This window comes from Chiloscyllium plagiosum, unplaced genomic scaffold, assembly GCF_037043375.1.
Source record: "Chiloscyllium plagiosum isolate Xiang-an unplaced genomic scaffold, Cpla_swu_hap1 HiC_scaffold_4, whole genome shotgun sequence".
Classification (NCBI taxonomy): domain Eukaryota; kingdom Metazoa; phylum Chordata; class Chondrichthyes; order Orectolobiformes; family Hemiscylliidae; genus Chiloscyllium; species Chiloscyllium plagiosum.
In genome coordinates, this window is record NW_028270142.1 from 90,560,498 (window position 1) to 90,586,760 (window position 26,263).

Consider the following 26,263-nt stretch of genomic DNA (forward strand, 5'->3'; position numbering starts at 1 on the left):
AAAGCGAAGTTCACCAGCAATCCTACTGAAGTCATCAGTTATGTGTCTGTATTCCTCTAGCTAAGAGAACAAAATTTCATTAAGGCTCAATGAATAGAGGGCACCAGTGACCATCCCTATGCCACAGCAGATGACAAGCTAGTGTTATTGCAAGTATATCCAACTTCAATCTCAAAGCAGCCAGATAGGTAACATCATCCTTGTTACCTTGATAGCCAATGACAATGGAACCTTCACCTGTTTTGATGCTGCAGGAGAAGAGAGATTTTAATAGGCTGCCTTTACAGAAGCATAGATATTGAACTATTTTTCCTGCCTGAGGTTCAGCTAGGAGAATAACTTCAGAAACATCCTGGACTGACATGCTCTCCTGCTAAGAGAGAGTTTACATGTTATCTACTCTTCTCAACAGCCTGCCCTGCTCTGCATACCCTTTGGTCCTTAATCAATTTATATTGAACTGTAGGGAACTGCACCAATGTCTGGGAGCAACGAGTAGATGCATATGTCTTAAAGTCAGTAAAGCTTCTTCAATAGCTGCCATACGAATCGAACTAGACTTCTACAACTTCAGTCTACACAAAATATCAACATATGGTAGAATCAGAGCAACAGGTGGTATATATTAACCAGCAATTAATTTGTAAACAGTTGATGATTCTTTTAAATGGATTAGATGAAAGGTCTTCCCACTGTTTAATGATTATTCAACTGTGTAAGGTTAAGAGGAGCCATTATCTGGAGCACTGAAGATTAAAAGGACATGATATCACTGCCATTAAATCATTGAGCACATCATGATCTGCTTGCCCTGTTTCTATTAGCAGTCGTTGTGCACATGCCAACAACCAACTAGGCATGACCATCCCAAAAGTCTATGCATACACATAGGCATCATTGTGGTCCCGAAACCGCACCTGTACTACCAAATTGGCAGTATGGATTCCAATTTTGCAGTATTAGTGTCTCCACAAGGATTTTCATCTTAGTTGCTTGGAAAGCATGTGGTTCAGTGGTTAGCACCGCTGCCTCACAGCACCAGGAACCTAGGTTTGACTGCAGCCCTTGGTGATTGTATGGAGTTTGTACGTGCTCCTCTTGTCTGTGTGGAGTTTCAGATTCCTCCCATAGTCCAAGGACATGCTAAATTGTCTATTGACCAGGCACGTACAGGTTAGGTGGATTAGTCATATAAAAATGCAGGTTTATTGGGTTGGGGGCTGCGTCTGGATGGAATGCTCTTTTGTGGGTCGGTGCAGATCCAATAGGCCAAATGGCCTCCTTCCATGCTATAGACATTCTAGTAAGGCATTGCCGTTCACAGAAACCCTGCAAGGGATGCCACCCTAAAGCTGAATGTGAAAAAGAAATCTTCATTGACAGGTCTGTGGAAATTTGGTACTTGTCACCATGAGCGAAATCTGGGACAGCGACTTACATGGTGACTACAGCATGTTTCTTCCTGAAAGGAGCAAGACTATGTCCATACTAATCTGAAAACCCTTGATCTAGTCTGATCTCGGAAGCTAAGCAGACTCAGGCCTGATTAATACTTTGATAGGAAAACGCCTGGGATTCCCAGGTGCAGTAAGTTTACAGGCTCTTGTGGCACAGAGGTGACAATACTTGTAGACTGAGAGATCTGGGTTCAAGTCCCACATGCTCCAGAGGTGTGTAATAACATCTCTGAACAGGTTGATTTAAAAAAATACATTTAAGTTATAGAAAAAGCAACACTACAGATTGATTGAGCATGCTACTTCAAGGAGTTCCTCAAGCCACCATGACGCTGATCAAGCAATAATTGTTCTTGGAAGGAGGAAAAAACCAGAGGAAAAGGAGACAAATTTCTCCATTGGAATTAAGGAAGGAAATGGTCCAAAGATCACAAATGGATAGATATCCTTAAGTACCTTAACAAATATCAATTTCCAAATACTGCTTACCTTGCAAATCACTGATCATCTCTGAGCCCTGGTTGCGAACTCTTCTTTCAGATTCCAAAGCAGATTGGTGCTGGATAATATCCTTCTCCAGTTGTAGTTTGGCATTTTCTAAAGCTCGGTTTCTCTCCAGCAGTTCACTATTTACAATCTCCAATTGGCTCATGGCCTTTGTTAAGTCAGTTTGGCTCCTCCGCAACCTTGCTGCTGTGTCTGATTCAGATCGCAATAGAGCATTTGCTTCTTCTAACTATGAACAATACAATCACATTGTTTAGTCATACCTTGCTTTATTTGATTTTGATGAACTTCTGTATATGGGTTTGGAACTTACTTGTTTTTGTAACTGAACTACTTTCTCGTTTGAAATGTGAGAATTCTGGTTCATTTTCTTTAAGTCCTCAAGTTGCTCCTTTAGTGTAGATACTACAGGGAAAAAAAAGTCAAAATTTACAATGCCATAAATTAAATAAAAACCATTGTGTAAGGGATTTTCTACAAAATGAATGTCAATAAATGAAGGTGCAAATGTTAACAAAGATTCTAACAAGACATATTTTGGAACTGGTATGACAAATGACCTTCTATACGGTATGTAATTCTGTACTTTTAATCAACAAATGTGAAAAATCAAAACCAGTATGTTTGAAGGGTCACTAGCACCCAACAACCTGCATTTGTATGGTGTCTTTAACATGATAAAGGTTCTTTACAGAAATGTTTAAAAAAACAAAATTTGATATTGAGTCATATATTAGGGAATATACACAAAAGCTAAGTCAAAGGGTAGATTTTAATGAACTACTTAAAGAAGCAAAGATGAGAAGAAAAGCAGAGAGCCTACGCAGCTGAAGGGCCAGCAACTGGAGAAAAATTTAAATCAAGCATACCAGAGAGACTAATATTGGAGAAATTCATACATCTCAGAGCAGAGGGCTAGAGATTACAGAAATAGAAAGGTGGCCAATGGGGAGACAATGCATATACAAACATGCAAACTTTAAACATTTATGCATTGGTTAACTAGAAGTAAAAGTCAGTCAGTGAGCAAAGTTGCGTGAAAGAGTCTTTCTGAGAGTTAGGATAAGGGTAGTTGAATTACAGATAAACTTAAAGTTATAGATGCAGATTACAGCAGCAGACAGGAAGGATAGAAAGGGAGACAAGAAAGGAGGGGGAGTGGCATTTTTGATAAGGGATAGCATTACAGCTGTGCTGAGGGAGGATATTCCCGGAAATACATCCAGGGAAGTTATTTGGGTGGAACTGAGAAATAAGAAAGGAATGATCACCTTATTGAGATTGTATTATAGACCCTCCAATAGTCCGAGGGAAATTGAGAAATAAACTTGTAAGGAGATCTCAGCTATCGGTAAGAATAATAGGGTAGTTATGGTAGGGGATTTTAACTTTCCAAACGTAGACTGGGACTGCCATAGTGTTAATGGTTTAAATGGAGAGGAATTTCTTAAGTGTATACAAGACAATTTTCTGATTCAGTGTGTGGATGTACCTACTAGAAAAGGTGAAAAACGTGACCTAATTTTGGGAAATAAGGCAGGGCAGGTGACTGAGGTGTCAGTGGGGGCAATCTTAACGGTATTAGGCAAGAACTTTCCAAAGCTGACTGGGGGCTGATGTTTGCAGGTAAAGGGACGGCTGGAAAATGGGAAGCCTTCAGAAATGGGATAACAAGAATCCAGAGATAGTATATTCCTGTCAGGGTGAAAGGGAAGGTTGGTAGGTATTGAGAATGCTGGATGACTAAAGAAATTGAGGGTTTGGTTAAGAAAAAGAAGGAAGTATATGTCAGGTATAGACAGGATAGATCGAGTGATTCCTTAGAAGAGTATAAAGGAAGTAGGAGCATACTTAAGAGGGAAATCAGGAGGGCAAAATGGGGACATGAGATAGCTTTGGCAAATAGAATTAAGGAGAATCCAAATGGTTTTTACAGATATATAAGGATAACTAGGGAGAGAATAGGGCCCCTCAAAGATCAGCAAGGCAGCCTTTGTGAGGAGCCACAGAAAATGGGGAAGGTACTAAATCAATATTTTGCATCAGTATTTACTGTGGAAAAAGATATGGAAGATATAGACTGTAGGAAAATAGCTGGTGACATCTTGCAAAATGTCCAGATTACAGAGGAGGAAGTGCTGGATGTCTTGAAATGGTTAAAAGTGGATAAATCCCCAGGATCTGATCAGGTGTATCCGAGAACACTGTGGGAAGCTAGAGAAGTGATTGCTAGGCCTCTTGCTGAGATATTTGTATCATCGATAGTCACAGGCGAGGTGCCGGAAGACTGAAGGTTGGCAAACGTGGTACCACTGTTTAAGAAGGGCGGTAAAGACAAGCCAGGGAACTATAGACCAGTGAGCCTGACCTCGGTGGTGGGCAAGTTGTTGGAGGGAATCCTGAGGGACAGGATGTACATGTATTTGGAAAGGCAAGGACTGATTCGGGATAGTCAACATGGCTTTGTGTGTGGGAAATCATGTCTCACAAACTTGATTGAGTTTTTTGAAGAAGTAACAAAGAAGACTGATGTGGGCAGAGCAGTAGATGTGATCTATATGGACTTCAGTAAGGCGTTCGACAAGGTTCCCTATGGGAGACTAATTAGCAAGGTTAGATCTCATGGAATGCAGGGAGAACTAGCCATTTGGATACAGAACTGGCTCAAAGGTAGAAGACAGGGTGCTGGCGGAGGGTTGTTTTTCAGACAGGAGGCCTGTAACCAGTGGAGTGCCACAAGGATCGGTGCTGGGCTCTCCACTTTTTGTCATTTACATAAATTATTTCGATGCGAGCATAAGAGGCACAGTTAGTAAGTATGCAGATGACACCAAAATTGGAGGTGTAGTGGACAGCGAAGAGCGTTACCTCAGATTACAACAGGATCTTGACCAGATGGGCCAATGGGATGAGAAGTGGCAGATGGAGTTTAATTCAGATAAATGCGAGGTACTGCATTTTGGGAAAGCAAATCTTAGCAGGACTTATACACTCAATGGTAAGGTCCTAGGGAGTGTTGCTGAACAAAGAGACCTTGGAGTGCAGATTCATAGCTTCTTGAAAGTGGAGTCTCAGGTAGATAGGATAGTGAAGAAGGCGTTTGGTATGCTTTCCTTTATTGGTCAGAGTACTGAGTGCGGGAGTTGAGAGGTCATGTTGCGACTGTACAGGACATTGATTAGGCCACTGTTGGAATATTGCGTGCAATTCTGGTCTCCTTCCTATCGAAAAGGTGTTGTGAAACTTGAAAGGGTTCAGAAAAGATTTACAAGGATGTTGCCAGGGTTGGAGGATCTGAGCTACAGGGTGAGGCTGAACAGGCTGGGGCTGTTTTCCCTGGAGTGTCGGAGGCTGAGGGGTGACCTTATAGAGGTTTACAAAATTATGAGGGGCATGGATAGGATAAATAGCTAAATTCTTTTCCCTGGGGTCGGGGAGTCCAGAACTAGAGGGCATATGTTTAGGGTGAGAGAGGAAAGATATAAAAGAGACCTAAGGGGCAACTTTTTCACGCAGATGGTGGTAAGTGTATGGAATGAGCTGCCAGAGGATGTGGTGGTGGCTGGTACAATTGCAACATTTAAGAGGCATTTGGATGGGTATATGAATAGGAAGGGTTTGGAGGGATATGGGCCGGGTGCTGCCAGGTGGGACTAGATTGGGTTGGGATATCTGGTCTGCATGGACAGGTTAGACCGCAGGGTCTGTTTCCATGCTGTACATCTCTATGACTCTATGAAATGAAGAGAAATTTGAAATTTTACAGAGGTGAAAATGGGTGGTCTTAGTGGTGGTGCAAGATGGTCTAATGAATTCTATGAAAGCTTGGCATAAATTCTCTACTGCTCTTTATTTGCAGCAGCAGCGGGAGTGGTGAGAGAGAGGACCAGGGGGCTGTCGGGAAGATAAATTTCCCTCTTAAAAGAACTTTCCTCGAGTGTCAGCGACCTTCATATGCAGCAGCGGTGGGAGCAGTGAGATCGAGGTGCTGACTGGGAGTGGTCAAATTGCGCTCTGGGACGGGGAGGGAACCGATATATTTTGGTAGCGGCTGAACCAAAGACATTACATGTGTAGTTTCTCTCATCTGCCCTCCTCCTCTAACCAAACCAAAACAAAAAGAGTCTTTGATGTGTTAATAAGGTAAGGGTTTTTATTTCTTTTATTATCGTGTGATTATTAAAAACTTTTCTTTTCCTTCCTTTTTCATTTATCTAAGCTAAGACTAAGTTAAGTTTAAGATTAAAAATGGCAGGAGATCTCAGGCTCGCGTTATGCTCCTCTTGCTCAATGTGGGAACTCAAGGACGTGGCTGATGTCCCTGACTCCTTTACATGCAGGATGTGTGCCCAGCTGCAACTCTTGTTAGACTGCATGACAGCTCTGGAGCTGCGGGTGGACTCACTTTGGAGCATACGCAATGATGAGGAGGTTGTGGATGGCACATTTCGTGAATTGCTCACACTGTAGATTAGGATTGTAGACAGAGAATGGGAATAGATGATCAAAAGGCAGAGAAAGAGCAGGAATTCAGTGCAGATATTCCCTGCGGTCACCTCCCTGCAAAACAGGTATACCATTTTGAATACTATTGGGTGAAATGGCTTTCCAGGGGAAAACCAGTAGCCAGGTTCATGGTACAGTGGCCGGCTCTGCTGTAGAGAAGGAAAAAGAGTGGAAGGGCTACAGTCATAGAGGATTCAATTGTAAGGGGAGTAGATAGGCAGTTCAGTGGTTGAAAATGTGACTCCTGAATGGTATGTTGCCTCCCAAGTACACTGATCGGATGCAGAACATTCTGAAGGGGGAGGGTGAACAGCCAGTTGTCGTGGTGCATATGGGCACCAATAATATAGGTTAAAAAATGGGATGAGATCCTACAAGCAGAATTTAGGGAGTTAGGAGCTAAATTGCAAAGTAGGACCTCAGAGGTGGTAACCTTAGGATTGCTACCAGAGCCACGTGCGAGTCAGAGTACAAATGAAAGAATAGGCAGGATGAATGCGTGGCTTGAGGGATGATGCTGGAGAGAGGGGTTCAGATTTTTGGGACATTGAGACCAGTTTGGGGGGGTGGGGGAGAGGAGGTGGGACTATAACAAATTGGATGGTACAACTGGGCCGGACTGGAACCGATGACCTTGGGGGTGCTTTTGCTAACGCTGTTAGGGAGGATTTAACCTAATGTGGCAGGGGGATGGGAACCAAATGAGGTGGTTAGTGGACAGTAAGGAGGTAGCAACTAAAGCCTGTAATAATGAAGTCAGCGTGACGAAGGGTAAGAGAAGGACAAAGTGAGGACTGCAGATGCTGGAGATCAGAGCTGAAAATGTGTTGCTGGAAAAGCGCAGCAGGTCAGGCAGCATCCTGACCTGAAGAAGGGCTCATGCCCGAAACGTCGATTCTCCTGCTCCTTGGATGCTGCCTGACCTGCTGCGCTTTTCCAGCAACACATTTTCAGCTAAGAGTAGGCAGAAAGCAGACAATAAATACAAAGGAACTGGTGGTCTGAGGTGCATTTGTTTTAATGCAAGTGGTGTAGTAGGTAAGGTAGATGAACTTAGGGCTTGGATTAGTACCTGAGAGTATGATGTTATTGCTAATACTGAGACTTGGTTGAGGGGAGCGCATGATTGGCATAAAGTTAAAAATCACAACACCAGGTTATAGTCCAACAGGTTTATTTGGAAGCATTAGCTTTCAGAGCGCTGCTCCTTCATCAGGTGATTGTGGAGAATAAGCTTGTAAAACATAGAATTTGTAGCACAAGTTTACAGTGTGATGTAACTGAAATTATGTAACTGAAAAAGACCCGGATTGTTTGTTAAGTTTCTAATCTTTTAGAATGACCATGTTGGTTTCAGTTCTTTCATATGTAAATCACAAAACCTTTTTTAAAAGTTACATTCTCAAGTGCACATTAACAACTGGGTTAAAAATCACACAACACCAGGTTATAGTCCAACAGGTTTAATTGGAAGCACACTAGCTTTCGGAGCGACGCTCCTTCATCAGGTGATTAACAACTGGTGTCATGTTGGCCCAGGTAAGGTATTTAAGGTGTTAACTCCTTGTGAGGCTGTCTGTGCCACAATGGTCAAACTGATTCTAATCTAAAAAAATGGCTTTGTGTATCTTTGGAAGGCAGTAGAAATCGCCGACACGAGAAGTACTTGGGATGAGTGGCCAGCAGAAGCTGATAGCCAAGTTTGGCACCCATGGGGATGGCCTCAACCGGGACCTTGGGTTCATGTCATACTACAGGTGACCCCCATTGCATTATATACGCACACACACACACTCAGACCCTCTCTCATACACTCACATATACACTCTCACACAAACCCTCTTGCAGACTTAAAACCCTTGACACTCACACTCACAGACATACATACATCCTCTCACAGATACTCATAACATCACCCCCCTCCCCCCAACATATGCGCACACACACATGCACACGTACACACATACAAGTTTGTGGGGTGAATTTGTACTTATAGAATTACATTTTACTTTTGCTCAAAAACTGCATGAATCCATGTAAGATTCTGTAAATCCATTTTTTAGATTATAATCAGTCTGACCATCGTGGCACAGACAGCCTCACAAGGAGTTAACACCTTCAATACCTTAACTGGGCCGACATCACACCAATTGTTAAAGTAACTTTTTAGAAAGGTTTTGCGATTTACATATGAAAGACCTGAAATCAACATGGTTGTTCTAAAAGATGAAAGACTTAACAAACAATCCAGGTCTTTTTCAATATATAATTTCAGTTACATCACACTGTAAACTTTGTAAGACACAGAATTTATAGCAATCTTATTCTCCACAATTGCCTGATGAAGAAGCACTGCTCCAAAAGTTAATGCTTCCAAATCAACCTGTTGGACCATATTGTGCGATTTTTAACTTTGTAAACCCCAGTCCAACACTGGCGTCTCCAAATCATGATTAGCATAAATTTCCCAGGATAGCGATGCTTCAGGTGGGACAGAAAGGGAAGTGAAAGGGGTGGAGGAGTTGCATTACTGGTCAGAGAGGATTTCACAGCTGTGCTGAAGGAGGGCACTGTGGAGGACTCGAGCAGTGAGGCAATATGGGCAGAGCTCAGAAATAGGAAGAGTGCAGTAATAATATTGGCACTGTACTATAGGCCTCCCAACAGCAAGCATTCCCTACAGTATGGAAACAGGCCCTTCGGCCCCTACAAGTCCACACTGACCCTCCGAAGAGCAACCTACCTAGACCCATTCCCCTACCCTACATTTACCCCTGACTAATGCATCTAACACTATTGGCAATTTAGCATGGCCAATTCACCTGACCTGCACATCTTTTGGACTGTGGAAGGAAACCAGGGCACCCAGAGGAAACCCATGCAGACAAGGGAAGAATGTGCAAACTCCACACAGATAACAGCCCGAGATGGGAATCGAACCGGGTTCCTGGCGCTGTGAGGCAGCAGTGCTAACCACTGAGCCACCGTGCCACCCAGTAGAGGTACAAATATGTCAACAGATTATGGAAAGATGTAGGATCAACAGGATGGTGGCGATAGGACATTTTAATTTTTCCCAACATTGACTCGGATTCACTTGGTGTTAGAGGTCTAGATGGAGCAGAATTTGTAAAGAGCATCTAGGAGGGTTTTATGGAGCAGTACGTAAATAGTCCAACTCAGGAAGGGGCCGTACCGGATCTAGTGCTAGGCAATGAGACCAACCAGGTGGTTGAAGTTTCAGTAGGGGATTACTTTGGGAATAGTGATCTCAATTCCGTAGGTTTTAGAATACTCATGGACAAAGACGAGAATGGTCCTAAAGGAAGAGTGCTAAATTGGGGGAAGGCCAACCATACCAAAATTCAGCAGGAGCTGGGGAATGTAGATTGGGAGCAGTTGTTTGAAGGTAAATCCGCATTTGATATATGGGAGGCTTTTAAAGAAAGGTTGATTAGAGTGCAGGAGAGACATGTTCCTGTGAAAATGAGGGATAGAAATAGTAAGATTAGGAAATCATGGATGACAAGTGAAATTGGAGCAGCGCTCTAAAGCTAGTGTGCTTCCAATTAAACCTGTGGACTCTTACCTGGTGTTGTGTGATTTTTAACTGTGCACCCCAGTCCAACACCAGCATCTCCAAATCAGGAAAAAGGAAGCATACATAAAGTCTAGGCAACTGAAGACAGGTGGAGCTTTGGAAGAATATTGGGAATGTAGGACCAGTCTGAAACAAGGAATTATGAGGGCTAAAAGGGTCATGAAATATCTTTAGCAAACAAAGTTAAGGAAAATCCCAAAGCCTTTTATTCATATATAAGGAGCAAGAGGGTTGGCCCACTCAAGGAAAAGGGAGGAAAGTTTTGCGTGGAGTCAGAGAAAATGGGTGAGATTCTTAATGAGTACTTTGCATCGATATTCACCGAGGAGAGGGACATGATGAATGTTGAGGTTAGGGATAGATGTTTGATTACTCTAGGTCAAGTCTTCTTAAGGGGGGGAGGAAGTCTTAGGTATTCTAAAAGGCATTAAGGTGGACAAGTCCCCAAGTCCAGACGGGATCTATCCCAGGTAACTGAGGGAAATGAGAGAGGAAATAGCTGGGGCTTTCACAGATATCTTTGCAGCATCCTTTAACATTGGTGAGGTCCCAGAGAATTGGAGAATTGTTAATGTTGTCCCTTGTTTAAGAAGGGTAGCAGGGATAATCCAGTTAATTGCAGACTAGTGAGCCTGACATCAGTGGTAGGGAAACTGCTGGAGAAGATACTGAAGGATCGGAGCTATTCCCATTTGGAAGAAAATGGGCTAATCAGTGATAAGTAACATGGTTTTGTGCAGGGAAGGTCATGTCTTACCAACCTAATGGAATTCTTTGAGGAAGTGACAAAGTTGGTTGATGAGGGAAGGGCTATAGATGTCATATACATGGACTTCAGTAAGGTGTTTGATACTGGCTGGGCAACAGGAATCACAGAGTAGGAATGAAAGTGAGTTTTTCAAAATGGAGAACTCTGACCAGTGGTATTCCACAGGGATCCATGCTGGGACCACTGTTGTTTGTGATATACATAAATGATCCGGAGGAAGGTATAGGTGGTCTGATTAGCAATTTTGCAGATTACACTAAGATTGGTGGAGTAGCAGTTAGTGAAGGGGAATGTCAGCGAATACAGAATATAGATAGATTGAAGAGTTAGGTGGAGAATTGGCAGATGAAATTCAATCTGGGCAAAGGGGAAGTGATGCATTTTGGGAGATCCAATTCAAGAGCAAACAATACAATAAATGGAAAAGTTCTGGGAAAAATTCATGTACAGAGAGATCTGGGTGTTCAGGTCCATTGTACCCTGAAGGTGGCAACGCAGGTCAATAGAGTGGTCAAGAAGGCATACAGCATGCTTTCCTTCATCGGACAGGGTATTGAGTACAAGAGTTGGCTGGTCATATTACAGTTGTATAGGACTTTGGTTCGGCCACATTTTGAATACTGCATACAGTTCTGGTCACCACATTACCAAAAGAATGTGATGCTTTGGAGAGGGTGCAGAGGAGGTTCACCAGGATGTTGCCTGGTATGGAGGACACTAGCTGTGAAGAGAGGTTGAGTAGATTAGGATTTTTTTCATGAGAAAGACGGAGGTTGAGGGGGAACCTGAGGTCTACAAATCATGAGAGGTATAGACAGTGTGGATAGCGAGAAGCTTTTTCTCAGAGTGGGAGTCTCAATTACTCGGGATCATGAGTCCAAAATCGAAAGGGGAAAAGTTTAAGGGAGATAAGCATGGAAAGTTCTTTACGCAGGGGGTGGTGGGTGTCTGGAATGCGTTGCCAGTGGAGGTGGCAGAGGCAGGCACGATAGCGTCATTTAAGATACATGAATGGGCAGGGAGCAGAGCGATACAGATCCTTAGAAAATAGGCGACAAGTTTAGATAGAGGATCTGGATCGGCGCAGGCATGGAGGGCTGAAGGGCCAGTTCCTGTGCTGTAATTTTCTGTTCTTTGCTCAATTCAATTTTCCCAGTAATAACACACCAAATGTTTGTTTGATTTTTCTTTAAAATGTCTTTATTCATGTCTAGTGCTAGTTTAACAACTTGTATTTATACCCTGAAAACCCTCTTTTATTGTACCTTAATTGAACATCTACATTGTCAAGAATATTTTGTACTTAGGTTTTCCAAAACAACAGTGTGAAAAATAAAATGTGCTAAATGCAAATCATTTTCCTATTTAAAAATACACAATGAAATGCTTTACATTCCTGACCTATAATTTTCTGCCCATTCCTGACCAAGAGTGCAAGGGTAGCGGAGTGGCAAGTGGGAGGAAACAAAGGGCATGAGAAAGGCAGTGGGCAGGAGGAAGTGAAGCTTGGTGGAGATAATGAGCAAAGCAGCAGAAGGTGCCTTAAAGAAATAGCTTATTCATGCACAGTTATAATTCTCTTCCTCAGTCATTAATATCAGTCATAAATTATTGATTTCCTAGGATCAATCGTTGTGGCAGTCCACCAGCTACACCTTGCCAACCTGAAAAAAGCATAGTAATCCCAATCCTCGGTTTTCTGTGTTTAACCAATCCTCGATCCATGAAATTACATTACCTTCAACACCATGAGCTCCTAGCTTGTGTAATAGCTTTTTATATGATGACTTGTCAATTACCTTCTGGACAAGAATATTGGTTCCTGTTCATCAACTTTGTTCTACCACAAATTCATCAAACATGATTTCTTTTTCACAAAACCATGTTGACACTATCTAATTGCTTTAAACTTTCCTAAATGTTTCACTATTTCTTCCTTAATAATGGACTCAGCAATATCCCAATGACAAATGTCAGGCTAATTGGCCCGTAGTTTCCTGCTTTCTGTCTCCCTCCCTTCTTGAGCAGGGTCATCACTCTGGCAGTTTTGACTTTTCTGGAACCCTATGGAATCCAGTAATTCTGGAATAAATCAACCAATGCCAACATTATCTCTGGAAACACTTCATTTAAAACCTTGGGGTTCAGGTGTTATGTTGGCCTTCAATTCCATTAGTGTCAAACACTTTGTCCCTTGTGATAAAAAAACTGTTACATGAGGTCTCCTTCCATTAGTATCTTGCTTATCTGATAGTTTTGAGATGTTTATTGTATTCTCTACCATGAAGATCGATGCAAAATATTGGTTTAAATTATCCATGTTCGCTGTTATCAATTTCTCAGTCACATCCTCCAAGGGTCTCACACTCACTTCAGCTACACACTTTCTAGATACCTGTGGAAATTTTAGCTGTTTCTTTTTGCGTTTCTTGCCAATTTACTTTCAGAATCAATTTTCTCCCCCATTGATAAGTTTTAAATTATTTGTTGCTGTTTCCTAAAAAAAATTCCAACTATCTAGTTACTATTAGGTTATGCCAATTTGTGTGCCTTAGTTTTTGACTGGATATACTTCATGACTGCTTTTGTTAGCTATGGGTGGTTCATCCTTCTCAGAGTCCTTTTTGATCAGAATGCATTTTTGCTGAGCATTTTGAAATAGCTGCTTAAATGTTGACCATAGCTGATAGACTAAGGGGAAGTTCAGTCAATCTTCAAACCCCACTTCTAGACAACTCATTCTTCATTCCTCTGCATGTGCCCTTACTTAAAAGTTAAGGACATTAGGTTGAGACCTGGGTTGCTCTCCCTCAAACTGAATTTGAAATTCTACCATGTTGTGATTGCTATTTCTGAGAGAATCCTTTACTATGAGAGCTTTTATAAATCCTACTTCATTACACATCACTAGATTTTTAATATCCCATTCTTTGGTAGGTTGTTCAACATACTGCTCTAAAACAAAATCCCTCATGTACTCTACAAAGTTGACTTCCAAGTTACACTTGCCCATTTGATCTGTGCAAATAACATGCAGATTAATATCACTTATGACAGTCGTAGTACCCTTTTCACATGCTTCCATTATCTCCTGATTTACTCTTTGGTCTACAATGAGGCAACATGTTGGAGGCCTACAGATGACTCCCATCCATGTCTTTCCCTTGATATTCCTCGTTTCCACATCATAATCTAATACACCTACATCACCTCATACCACTGCACTGATATCTTCCTTTATTAAAGCAGCTATTTCCTTTAATGGAATTGAAGGCCAATGAAATTCATTACTCTGCAATTACCTCAAGACAATTATTTAGAGAAATTCCAGTCTCACATTTGACGAAAAAGACACTGAACTCACCCTCATTTTCCATGTTTCGTCTCTTTTCAGCCTCTTGTTCCACTTTCCTTTGGTATTCATTGATTTTGTGCTGCAGCATTAATTTTTCCTTTTCAAGCTGGGACACATTAACCTCTAAACCTTTTTGTGCACTGACCTACAGAAAAAGACAAAATCTCAATGGAGAAACATTTTCAGTGAACAAAAGAAAATATCAGATTGACGTTATTTAAGTTGAGAACTCTGGTTTGAGGCTGGAGTTGCTCTCCCTCCAACCTTGCTACTTCTGACAGAATCCTTCACTACATGCTCTCAGATAAATTTGTCTACATTAAAAGTACTGTATTCAAAAAATTGCTGTGATATTTTATGAATGTGATTCCTTATCAATCTAAAAGTGTAAACTTAGTTGTTTGCCAGTTTTGTGTGAAGGGTTAATGCCCTTCCTGATGAAGGGCTTTTGCCTGAAACGTCGATTTTACTGCTCCTCGGATGCTGCCTGAACTGCTATGTTTTTCCAGCACCACTCTAATCTGGACTCTGGTTTCCAGCATCTGCAGTCATTATTTTTACCCAGTTGTGTGTGACACTGGCGATACTCATGAACTTTTAAAATTTCTTTTACATTAAACAAAATGAAGATAAAACCAAAGTACGTGAATTTAATTTAAAGCGATTACAAATTTTAATACAACATATTTTGTAACTGGAATAGAAATCACTTATTGCTCACTCTGGGAAACATACCCAAAGCTCCAGCAAATATTTCTAAACCTTAGTTTTGTTATATTTTAGATACAATAGCTTTAAATAAGAATGAAATTGATCCATATTTATTGTATTAGACTGACAAATTCTGATAATTTTTCATAATTCATATACTTCATGAAAAACACATTACATTTTAAAATGTTCAATTTACTAACAGAAATATTTTAACATTTAATGAACTTGAAATATTATATTGATGGTCATCTGGGATTAGATTAGATTCACTACAGTGAGGAAACAGGCCCTTCGGCCCAACCAGTCCACACCGACCCTCCGAAGAGTAACCCACCCAGACCCATTTCCCTTTAACTAATGCACCTAGCAGTATGGGCAATTTAGCATGGGAGCAAAAAGCTTTAGTATTGCTGAAAAAAGACACACTTCCATGCAGCTTTTCATTTTACATTCATCAGGACAATTTACAAGAAACAGCAAAGTAAAGTGAAAACATTATTTATACTTATACATAGCTGAAGAGAGGAACTGACAATTAACTGATATGCTTTGTTTAAATTTTAAACTGGTCAAGGCATTTCCCTGAGAAATGAACCAGAGAATGGTTTGACATCTATTTTATTAGCTTAATACACAGGGCACTATTATTTGCAGACAGAAAGAACATGGTAATTCACTGTGTTTGTTTCAAGATTTTGGTATTTCTTGTGAATTGTTCTGATGGGTGCAAGATGAAAAGCTTTTACAAAATGTGTGTTTTTCCAATGATACCCAAATGTTATATTCCAATGTAAACATAATAACAATGCTTGTAAAGGAAGTAGGACAAATTGTAAACAAATATGAATACAAGACAAATTACCTCATCATCCAGTTCCTTTGTTATTTTTTCTAACTTTGTGTTTGCTGACCTAAAACAAAACCATTGACATTGTAATGAACAGGAAGCATAACGTGCAAATTTGCGCCCACTACATGCAAGAGCACTCTTAACCATAATGTAGTTTCAAAAATGATGTGCACCTCTGTTCATGGCATGAGTTTTGAGCTGCAAACCAAAAGCAGAGTTAAAGGAATTAGTGGGGACTCCAAAGGAATAATGAAAGGTCAGTTTGAGATAGTGCCTTACCTGTATTTTTGTTCCCACTCATCCTTCAATTTTATTTCATTATGTAATTGCTCTTCAAGTTCATAAACTGTCTTTTTTAAATTTTCAACCTTAAAAACAAGATGGATAAGGTGAAGTACCCATTAGTTAGGCTATGACTTTCAACACATCCAAGAATAAATGTCAAGCAGAAAAAGACAAAGCAAGTGATAGCATATAGCACATGACATATTTGAATTCATTGCTGTAAATAAATAGTGGCAGTTCCCAATATTGAAAAACTGTACAAACTTGCTCTAAGAGATTGCCTTTATGTATAAACAACTCATTTGACATTTGCAGATGACACCAAACTTGGTGGCATTGTGACAGCAAGGAAGGTTATCTAAGAGTACAAAGGGATTTTGATCAACTGGGCATTGGGCCGGTGAACTGCAGATGGAGTTTAATTTAAATAAATGCAAGGTGTTGCATTTTGGTAAGACAAACCAGGGCAGGAGTTACACAGTTAATGGTATGGCCCTCGGGAGTGTTGTCTAACAGACAGGAGTGTAGGTACACAGTTCCTATGTGGTGTCACAGGCTGACAGGGTGGTGAAGGTGGTGTTCAGCATGCTTATCTTTAGTCAGAGCACGGAGTAAGGAGCTGGGACATCATGTTATGGCTGTACAAGACATGAATAAGGCCACATTCGGAGTATTGGGAGAAATTGGGAACTGCAGATGCTGGAAAGTCAGTCAAAAAGTACATTGCTGGAAAAGCACAGCAGGTTAGGCTGCATACAAGAAGCAGGGCAGTCATTGTTTCAGACATAAGCTGTTCATCAGGAATGTTTCAATACTCATTAATGAAAGGAGAGCCTGACCACTATCTCACTGTTTCACCACGAAGCAACAAGTGACATTCCTGTGCAGACAAGGCAACACTGAACAAGATCTCCTATTATGGCCCCTAATTCAAAGACTTCTGAAACGGAATTAAATTGGGTGTCTTAATAAACCAGCTTCAACTGTGTACCCATAAAGTTTTTCAGTTCTTTTTTTCCTGAATGATTGTGTTTTAAAGTCAACTCCCCCTTCAAAATATAACCCATCAAGCAGACAGTTAGGCTAATTAAAGGGCATAGAATCATACAGCAGGAATCAGACCCTTTGGCCAAACTTGTCCATGCCGACCAGGCTTCCTGAACTGAACTTGTCCCATTTGTCTGCATTTAGCCAATATCTCTCAAAACCTTTTCTATTGATATAGATTTCTGATGAAGGGCTTATGCCTGAAACGTCAACTTCCCTGCTTCTTGGATCCTGTCAGACCTGCTCTACCTTTCCAGCGCCACTCTTTTCAAATCCCACATTTGGTGTACAGCGTGCAATTTGGGACACCCTGATAAAAGGAGGATGTTATTAAACTGGAAAGCATGCAAAAAAAAATTAACAAGGATGCTACGAAGACTGGAGAGTTTGAGGAGGGTATAAGTAGAGCCTGGAATGGCTGGGACTTTTTTCCCTGAAGCATAGGAGGCAAGTCCAAAACTAAATATGTAGTTTAGTATGTTTTCTTTTATTGATCAGAGTATTGAGTACAGGAGTTGAGAGGTCATGTTGCGGCTGTACAGGACATTGGTTAGGCCACTGTTGGAATATTGCATACAATTCTGGTCTCCTTCCTATTGGAAAGATGTTGTGAAACTTGAAAGGGTTCAGAAAAGATTTACAAGGATGTTGCTAGGATTGGAGGACTTGAGCTATAGGGAGAAGCTGAACAGGCTGGGGCTGTATTCCCTGGAGCGTTGGAGGCTGAGGGATGACCTTACAGAGGTTTACAAAATTATGGGGGCCATGGATAGGGTAAATAGGGTAAATTTCCCTGAGGTCAGGGAGTAGAGAACTAGAGGGCATAGGTTTAGGGTGAGAGGGGAAAAATATAAAAGAGACCTAAGGGGCAACTTTTTCACACAGAGAGCGGTACGAGTATGGAATGAGCTGGCAGAGGAAGTGGTGGAGGCTGGTACAATTGCAACATTTAAGATGCATTCGGATGGGTATATGAATAGGAAGGGTTTGGAGGGATATGGGCCAGGTGCTAGCAGGTGGGACTAGATTGGGTTGGGATATCTGGTCGGCATGGACGGGTTGGACCGAAGGGTCTGTTTCCATGCTGTACATCTCTATGACTCTACAGGGTATAAGTTTAAGGTGAGAGAGGAAAGATTCAAAAGGGACTGAAGGGGCAAATTTATCATGCAGTGGGTGGTATGTTTATGGAACGAGCTACCAGAAAAAGTGGTAGAGACAAGTACAATTACAACATTAAAAGGTATTTGGACAGGTATATGAATCGGAAAGGTTTCGAGGGATATGGGCCAAACGCAGGCAAATGGGATGGGTTCAGTTCAGGAAGCCTGGTCAGCATGGACAAGTTTGGCCAAAGGGTCTATTTCCTGCTGTATGATTCTATGACTCTTAATTAGCCTAACAACCTGCTTTATGTATTTTGAAAGTGGAATTGACTTTACAACACAATCATTCAGGAAAAAAAGAACTGTAAGACTTTGCAGGTACACACTTTAAGCTAGTTTATTAAACACCTAATTTAATTCAGTTTCAGAAGTCTTTGAATTAGGGGCCACAACAGGAGACCTTGTTCAGTGTTGCCTTGTCTGCACTGGAGTGTCACTTTGTTGCTTCGTAGTGTAACTAGAGCTTGGTGAAACAGGGAGGTGGTGGTCAGGCTCTCCCTTTCTTTCATTAATGAATATTTCTGCTTTTTAATAGAAGAGATATTAGAGAATTTGGGACATAAGGAGCAAGAGGAATCTTAAGGAACACTTAATACAGAGTACCGACAGTCAGAGACAGTGAATCTGTAAAGCAGCAGCTAAGCAGAACTGCAGGGAATTTTCAAGGCGCAGAGCTGAGGTTACATCAGAATTCAGAAGTATCACTGGGCAAGTGGAAATTGCTTATCGGCTGAGTACAGACAATGGGGATTTGTACTACTATCATTCTTGTAGTTTGCAAAGTCTTAATTTTGTGCTTTATTGTTTTTAAGGGTTATGTTCTGTTTTCACGAGGTCAAACGATGAACAACCTTAAACTAATCGATATTATTTCATCTCAAGAGACCAATAAAGGTTCATTCCAAAGGGGTAAGCTATGATAGGAGAGCTCATAACCATGATTTGCTCCTCCTGCTCTGTATGGAAACTGGGACCAGCAGGTATGCAGAAAATGTTTCCAGTTGAAGTTTAGGAAGCCTGCGTTTTGGAACTGGATTGACAGCTGGGGTCACTTTGGAGCATCAGTGAAGTTGGAATTTATCATGGATAGCATGTACAGAGAGGTGGTCACACTGCAAGTTAAGACTCCACAGGCAGAAAGGGAGTGGCTGGCCATCAGGGAGAGTAACAGGATTAGGCAGGTAATTTAGGAATTCCTGTGGCTATTCCCTTGCAAAACAGATATATAATTTTGGATACTGCTCGGGGAAATAGCCTCTCGGGGAAACAAGTAACAGCCAAGTTCATTGCACCACGGTTGGCTCTGCTGCATGGGATAGAAAATGTTGGAATGCAATTGTTAAAAGGGACTCAGTTGCGAGGGGAACAGAGAGACATTTCTGGGGCTGCAAACAAGACTCCAGGATAGTATGCTTCTCCCTGGTGCTAGGGACAAGGATGTCTTAAAGAGGCTTTAGGAGAATCTAGAAAGAGGTGGTGAACTGCCAGTGGTTGTGGCATACATCGATAACAATTAAAAACAACGGAAGCTGTACTAAAAGCCAAATATAGGAAGTTCAGGAGCAAGTTTAAAAGTGGGACCTCAAAGATGTTAATCTTGGGATTACTACCAGTGCCATAGAGTGGAAATGGCAGGATAACTCAGTTGAATACGTAGCTGGGAAGATGGTGCAAGGGGGAGGGTTTCAAATTCCTGGACCATTGGGATCTCTGAGGGAGGTGGGGCCAATACAACTGGACAGGTTACACCTGGACAGGACTGAAATGGTCTCGGGCAAATATTTGCTCGTGTGGCTGGATTGGGTATTAACTAGAATTGAAGGGGGTGGGAACCCAAACAGGATGACAAGAGAAAGAGAAACAAGGAAAGGTCCGGAAATGACAAAAAGTAAAGCCTAAAGCGTTTATATCTTAATGCACAAAGCATTCAGAATAAGGTAGTTGAATTGACAACTCAAATCAATTTAAATAGCTATGATCTTTTAGCCATTATGGAAACATGGTTACAAGCAGATCAGAATTGGAAACTTAACATTCAGGGATATTTGACCTTTTGGAAAGGCAGAAGGGAAGAAAAAGTTGGTGGGGCAGTATTGTTAAGAAGGGATGAAATAAGGACAGTTACGAGAGATGATCTGGGCTCGGATGGAGTTCATATGGGTGGAGGTAACTAACACCAACAGAAAGAAGACACAGGTAGGAATAGTGGATAGACCCCCAAACAGTAGACACACTATAGAAAAGGGTAGAAATCAACAAGTTATAGGCGCATGTAAAAAGAATGGTGCAATAATTATGGGCAACTTCAATTTTCATGTTGATCGGGTCAATCAAATTAGAAAGGATAGCTGATGATGATAAAATCATAGAATGCATGAAGGACAGTGTCCTAGACCAACAAGTCATGGAGCCAATGAGGAAACAAGCTATCCTGGATGTGGCAATGAGTTAAGGAGGCAGGTTTAATAAATTACCTCAGGGTTAAAGATCCCCTCAGAAGAGTGATCATAATATGATAACATTCAATATTCAATCTGAGTGTGAGAAACTTGTGTTGGAAATAACTGTGTAACTTAAATGAAGGGAATTACAATGAAATGAGGATAGTTAGCAAAAGTGGACTGGACAGATTAGCAGTGGCAGACAGTAATCAAGCAGTGGCAGACATTTAGGAGATAATTCATAACCTCCAGTAAAGCTACGTCCCAATAAACAGGAAAATCTTAAGAAAGGGATAAACCAACCATGGCTAAGTAAGGAAATTAAAGAGAGTATTAAATTGAAAGAAAGAGCATTTAAGGAGGCTAAAGTCAGTGGTAAGCCGAACACCGGGATAAATTCTGCATGCAGCAAAGTAGGACTACAAAGATAATAAAGACAGAGAAAATAAACTAAAGGGCAAACTAGCAAGAATATAAAAACTGATAATAAGAGCTTCTTTAATTGTTTAAAAAGCAAGAGAAAGGTCAAAGCAGGCATCGGCCCCTTCGAAAATGAACCTAGAGAAATAGTGATGGGGAAACGAGGAAATGGAAGAGGAGTTAAACAAATATTTTGATGCAGTCTTTACAGAAGAAGATATTGCGAATACTCCATTAACACTAAAGAATACTGGAATGACATTAAGTGCCATCACCATCGCTAGAGAGCTAAATACAGATAGATCCTGGTCTTGATGGCTTGCATCCTCTCATCCACAAATAAGTTGCTACAGAGATAATGGACGCATTGGTTATAATTTTCCAAAACTCCTTGGATTTTGGAGAAGTACAGGAAAAGTGGAAAACTGCCAATGTAACACCTCTATTCAAAAAGGAAGGGGCTGGCAGGTGAGACTAGATTGGGTTGGGATATCTGGTCGGCATGGACAGGTTGGACCGAAGGGTCTGTTTCCATGCTGTACATCTCTATGACAATAAGGAGGTAACTGTGGGCCAATTTGCCTAACATCTGTTGTTGGAATCAATTAAAGGAGAATCTAGGACCAGAGGGCATAGTCTCAGAATGAAGGAGGGCTGATTTAAGACCGAGATGAGAAGGAATTTCTTTTTAGACGATTGTGTGGTTTTAGAACTCCTTGTCACAGATAGGTATAAGGGCAGAGAGCTTCTGCATAGTTAAGGCTGAGATAGATAGATTCCTGATCAATAAAACAACCAAGGGTTACGGGAAAAATGCAGTAAAGTGGACATGACGAATGTTGGATCATAATGATATTGAGTAGTGGAGCAGCCTTGAGGACCTTACTCCTGCTCCTATTTCTTATGGTCTTATAAAAACAGAGCCAGGAGTAGGCCACTCAGACTTTTAATTCTGGATTAGTGGTGCTGGAAGAGCACAGCAGTTCAGGCAGCATCCGAGGAGCAGTAAACTGCTGTGCTCTTCCAGCACCACTAATCCAGAATCTGGTTTCCAGCATCTGCAGTCATTGTTTTTACCCGTTCAGACTTTTAATCCCACTCTGCATTCATAGAGATCAAGGTTGAACTTAAAAGTACGACAAATTGAAAATACAGCATTTTGGCAATATTCTTGTGACAAATGCAGTAAATGATCAAGTCACCTTCTCTGAAGTGTTTATTAGATTACACAGATAAGAATTAACTAACTAGCTTGAAAAAAAACTGGTAAACCTGACAAGATATTCTCAATAATGCTGTTTATTCACTGTAATGCTGTTGAGGTGTCATGCTTCACACATTTTTATGGAGCATGTAATGTACGGAGTATTTTTATGTACACAATTTTAATTATGCACCCAACTGTTAATTTAAATAATTTGTGACTTGCAATTCTATCAGTTCATGCCACTGGCATTAAATCACAAAAATACTGTACTACAGTTTTGTAACTTTAAGGCAATTTCACAATGCAGTTTACTCACAATAGACAGAATTTGGAGATTTCAAGTGATGTAGTTAAACTCAAATTAATTTAGGTTAAAAAAAAATGGAGATCCCTTCAAGGCAAAGTAGTTTTTACAGTGACAACTGGTATAATAGTATGCATAGAATATTCTTTATGAGCTGTCTATAATTTGTGGCAAATAGTTGAGAATTGAATTATAGATTTAATATTAAATGCTCTCCACTGGAGCCGTACCTGAGGACTGGAGAGAATCAAATGTAATTCCTCTCTTCAAGGAAGGAAATAGGGAAATCCCCAGCAATTGCAGACCAGTAAGTCTCATGTCTGTCGTCTGCAAGGTGTTAGAAAGGATTCTGAGGGATAGGATTTATGACCATCTGGAAGAACATGGCTTGATTAAATGCAACGGCTTTGTGAGGGGTAGGTCATGCCTCACAAACCTTATCGAGTTCTTTGAGGATGTGACTAGAAAAGTTGATGAGGGTCGAGCTGTGGATGTGGTGTATATGGACTTCAGCAAGGCATTTGATAAGGTTCCCCATGGTAGGCTCATTCAGAAGGTCAGGAGGAATGGGATTCAGGGGAACATAGCTGTCAGGGTACAGAATTGGCTGGCCAACAGAAGACAGCGAATGGTAGTAGAAGGAAAATATTCTGCCTGGAAGTCTGTGGTGAGTGGTGTTCCACAGGGCTCTGTCCTTGGGCCTCTATTGTTTGTAATTTTTATTAATGACTTGGATGAGGGGATTGAAGGATGGGTCAGCAAGTTTGCAGATGACACAAAGGTTGGAGGTGTCGTTGACAGTATAGAGGGCTGTTGTAGGCTGCAGCGGGACATTGACAGGATGCAGAGATGGGCTGAGAGGTGGCAGTGTGGAGGAACAGAGGGATCTTGGTGTGCAGGTACATAGATCCCTCAAAATGGCCAAGTGGACAGGGTTGTTAAGAAAGCATATGGTATTTTGCCTTTCATTAACAGGGGGATTGAGTTTAAGAGTTGTGAGATCTTGTTGCAGCTCTATAAAACTTTGGATAGACTGCACTTGGAATACTGCGGCCAGTTCTGTTTCGCCCTATCATGAGAAAGATGTGGATGCTTTGGAGAGGGTTCAGAGGAGGTTTATCAGGATGCTGCCTGGACTGAAGGGCTTATCTTATGAGGAGAGGTTGACTGAGCTCGAACTTTTTTCATTGGAGAAAAGGAGGAGAAGAGGGGACCTAATTGAGGTATACAAGATAATGAGAGGCATAGATAGAGTTGATAGCCAGAGACTATTTCCCAGGGCAGAAATGACTAACACGAGGGGTCATAGTTTTAAGCTGGTTTGAGGAAAGTATAGAGGGGATGTCAGAGGCAGGTTCTTTACACAGAGAGTTGTGAGAGCATGGAATGCGTTGCCAGCAGCAGTTGTGGAGGCAGGGTGATTGGGGACATTTAAGAGACTCCTGGACATGCATATGGTCACAGAAATTTGAGGGTGCATACATGAGGATCAGTGGTTGGCACAACATCGTGGGCTGAAGGGCCTGTTCTGTGTTGTACTGTTCTATGTTCTAAATTTAAAATGCAAACCTAAGTACAGGTGAGCGATAAACAGCTGTGATCACTCCATTGTAAGTTAACTGCCACTCAAATGATTCCAGTGAGGTTGCTTTCAGTATATTATTTAGATGAAGCAACAAGGTTTTTATCCCTCTGTCTGCAACATTTCCTCATATAATTGTCAAATTTGATAGTTTTGCCATCTGATATCTATGTACTTGCAGCAGGGTTTACCAGATAGATAGTGATCATCAGAAGAAACCCTGGCCAATTTTCATCCTCCCTAAACTAGGATCAATGTAACAATTTTAGTGGTCCTCACTCCTGTTTGGATAAAAACAACTGTGCGTTGAACTAAAAATAGGATATATTGGTTTATGTAGCTTAGGTACTCAGTAGATAGTAGATCAACTTGCTGAGCCAATTTTTATATGGAAGAAATTTCACTTCAATGTGTTTCAGTTGACGCCTTCGTAACTTGTCTATGAATCTGACAGCTTGAGGTTCAAGTCTCACTCTGGGCTTGAGTATAAATTAAAGCTGACACTACAGCAGTGCTATACGAAGTGCTGTCATTTGGAACAGACTTAAACTGAGGGCCAATTTGCCTTCTTAGGTGAAATGTAAAACATTCCATGGTACTACATCAGAAAGTAGGGGGATTACTCCTGGTGTCCCATGCAATATTTATCACTAAATCAACATTACTAAAACAGATTATCTGGTCATTATCACAAAGCTGTTAGTGAGAATTCATTGAGTACAGATCAACTGGCACGTCCCCTACATGAAAACAGTGACTAAACTTCAAAAGTGCATTGGCTGTAAAATGCTTTGAGATGTCTCATGGTCTTAAAAGCAAAAAACAGAATCTTTTTTTTTAAAAGTTTCTTGACACAATTTATAAAGTCCTTAAATATACAAACATCCTTTTAATAAAGAATCATTTCTTCTCTGCTCCAGCAGAAATAGTCAGAAGTCACATGACACCAGGTTATAGTCCAACAGTATAATTAATTGAAAATAACAAGCTTTTGGAGCATTTCATCTTCATCAGATGGGAGTTTTCACTTGTTGTAGTGTGACTTCTAACTTTGTCCACCCCATTCCATTACGGCATCTCTACATCATGGCTACCAGTAGAAACAGTAAGTTCATTCTTATAATTACAGTTTCTTATCCCTGGGCATTCCAACTGGGTCTACATGTTCCCGCTGACTTTAAATGGGGCACATTTCTTTTTAAACAGGGTACCCAAGATTGAAAACAAATTCATCATAATACTTTAGTCTTGTATTTCAAGACAAGAATACAACTCTAAATGATTTTTTTTTAAAATGAACTTGCATGCAGACCTGTATGAAACTATCATTTGAACTTAAAGATTTCTTCACAACCTTCAATATATACTGTTTTCTAAAAAAAGTATCACTTCACACCTTCCCCCACTTAATTATGATTTGAAGCGTCGCTCCAAAAGCTAGTGTGCTTCCAATAACCTGGTGTTGTATGATTTTTAACTTTGCCCACTTAATTACATCTTCTAGTGGTCTGGTAACTCCGCTAACCTGTTATGCGCTCCTTAATTCTTTTACTGTTCTGATTGCACTGCAAAACACCTTTCTTTGCATCATTAATATATTTGATACTGTGCTCAAAATCAAACCTCGCACCAACCCCTGGGATACACCATTTATCAGCTTATTCCAATCTCACAATACCATTAATAATAACCCTGAGTTCACTGTAATCAAATAGTTTTTTATATTTTTGTCCTGCAGAGCTAGATCGTCCCTTCCATTCCTAAGCAGTTGCACCTGCACTCATTATTTTATTCTTCCAAAGACACATTTGTTTTTATTTACTTATCAGCCTTTAGAGTCATATCTACAGCACAGAAAAAGGTCCTTCAGCCCATAGAGTCAGCACTGGTCATCCCATTTTTTAGCACTACGCCTTTGGCCATGCATGCCTTGGCATCATAAGTACATACAAAGGAACCTCGATTATCCGGCATTCGATTATCCAGAATTTGATTAACCAAATGAAATACTCCCCACATGTGTCCTTTGGATAATCGTGTTCCTTTGTACAT

The 26,263-nt window shown here is 40.9% G+C and overlaps 1 protein-coding gene across 1 annotated transcript in view; it reads right to left on the minus strand.

Annotated features, from left to right (window-relative positions):
- The window catches only part of rock1 (Rho-associated, coiled-coil containing protein kinase 1), a 207,983-nt gene that overhangs the window by 78,995 nt on the left and 102,725 nt on the right, over window positions 1-26,263 (minus strand). The window contains exons 12-16 of the mRNA XM_043688241.2: window positions 16,039-16,127; window positions 15,772-15,820; window positions 14,205-14,340; window positions 2,278-2,369; window positions 1,947-2,193 (exon numbers count right to left, since the gene is read on the minus strand). Of these exons, the coding sequence (XP_043544176.2) occupies window positions 1,947-2,193; window positions 2,278-2,369; window positions 14,205-14,340; window positions 15,772-15,820; window positions 16,039-16,127 (613 nt within the window). The remainder of the gene's footprint in view (window positions 1-1,946; window positions 2,194-2,277; window positions 2,370-14,204; window positions 14,341-15,771; window positions 15,821-16,038; window positions 16,128-26,263) is intronic.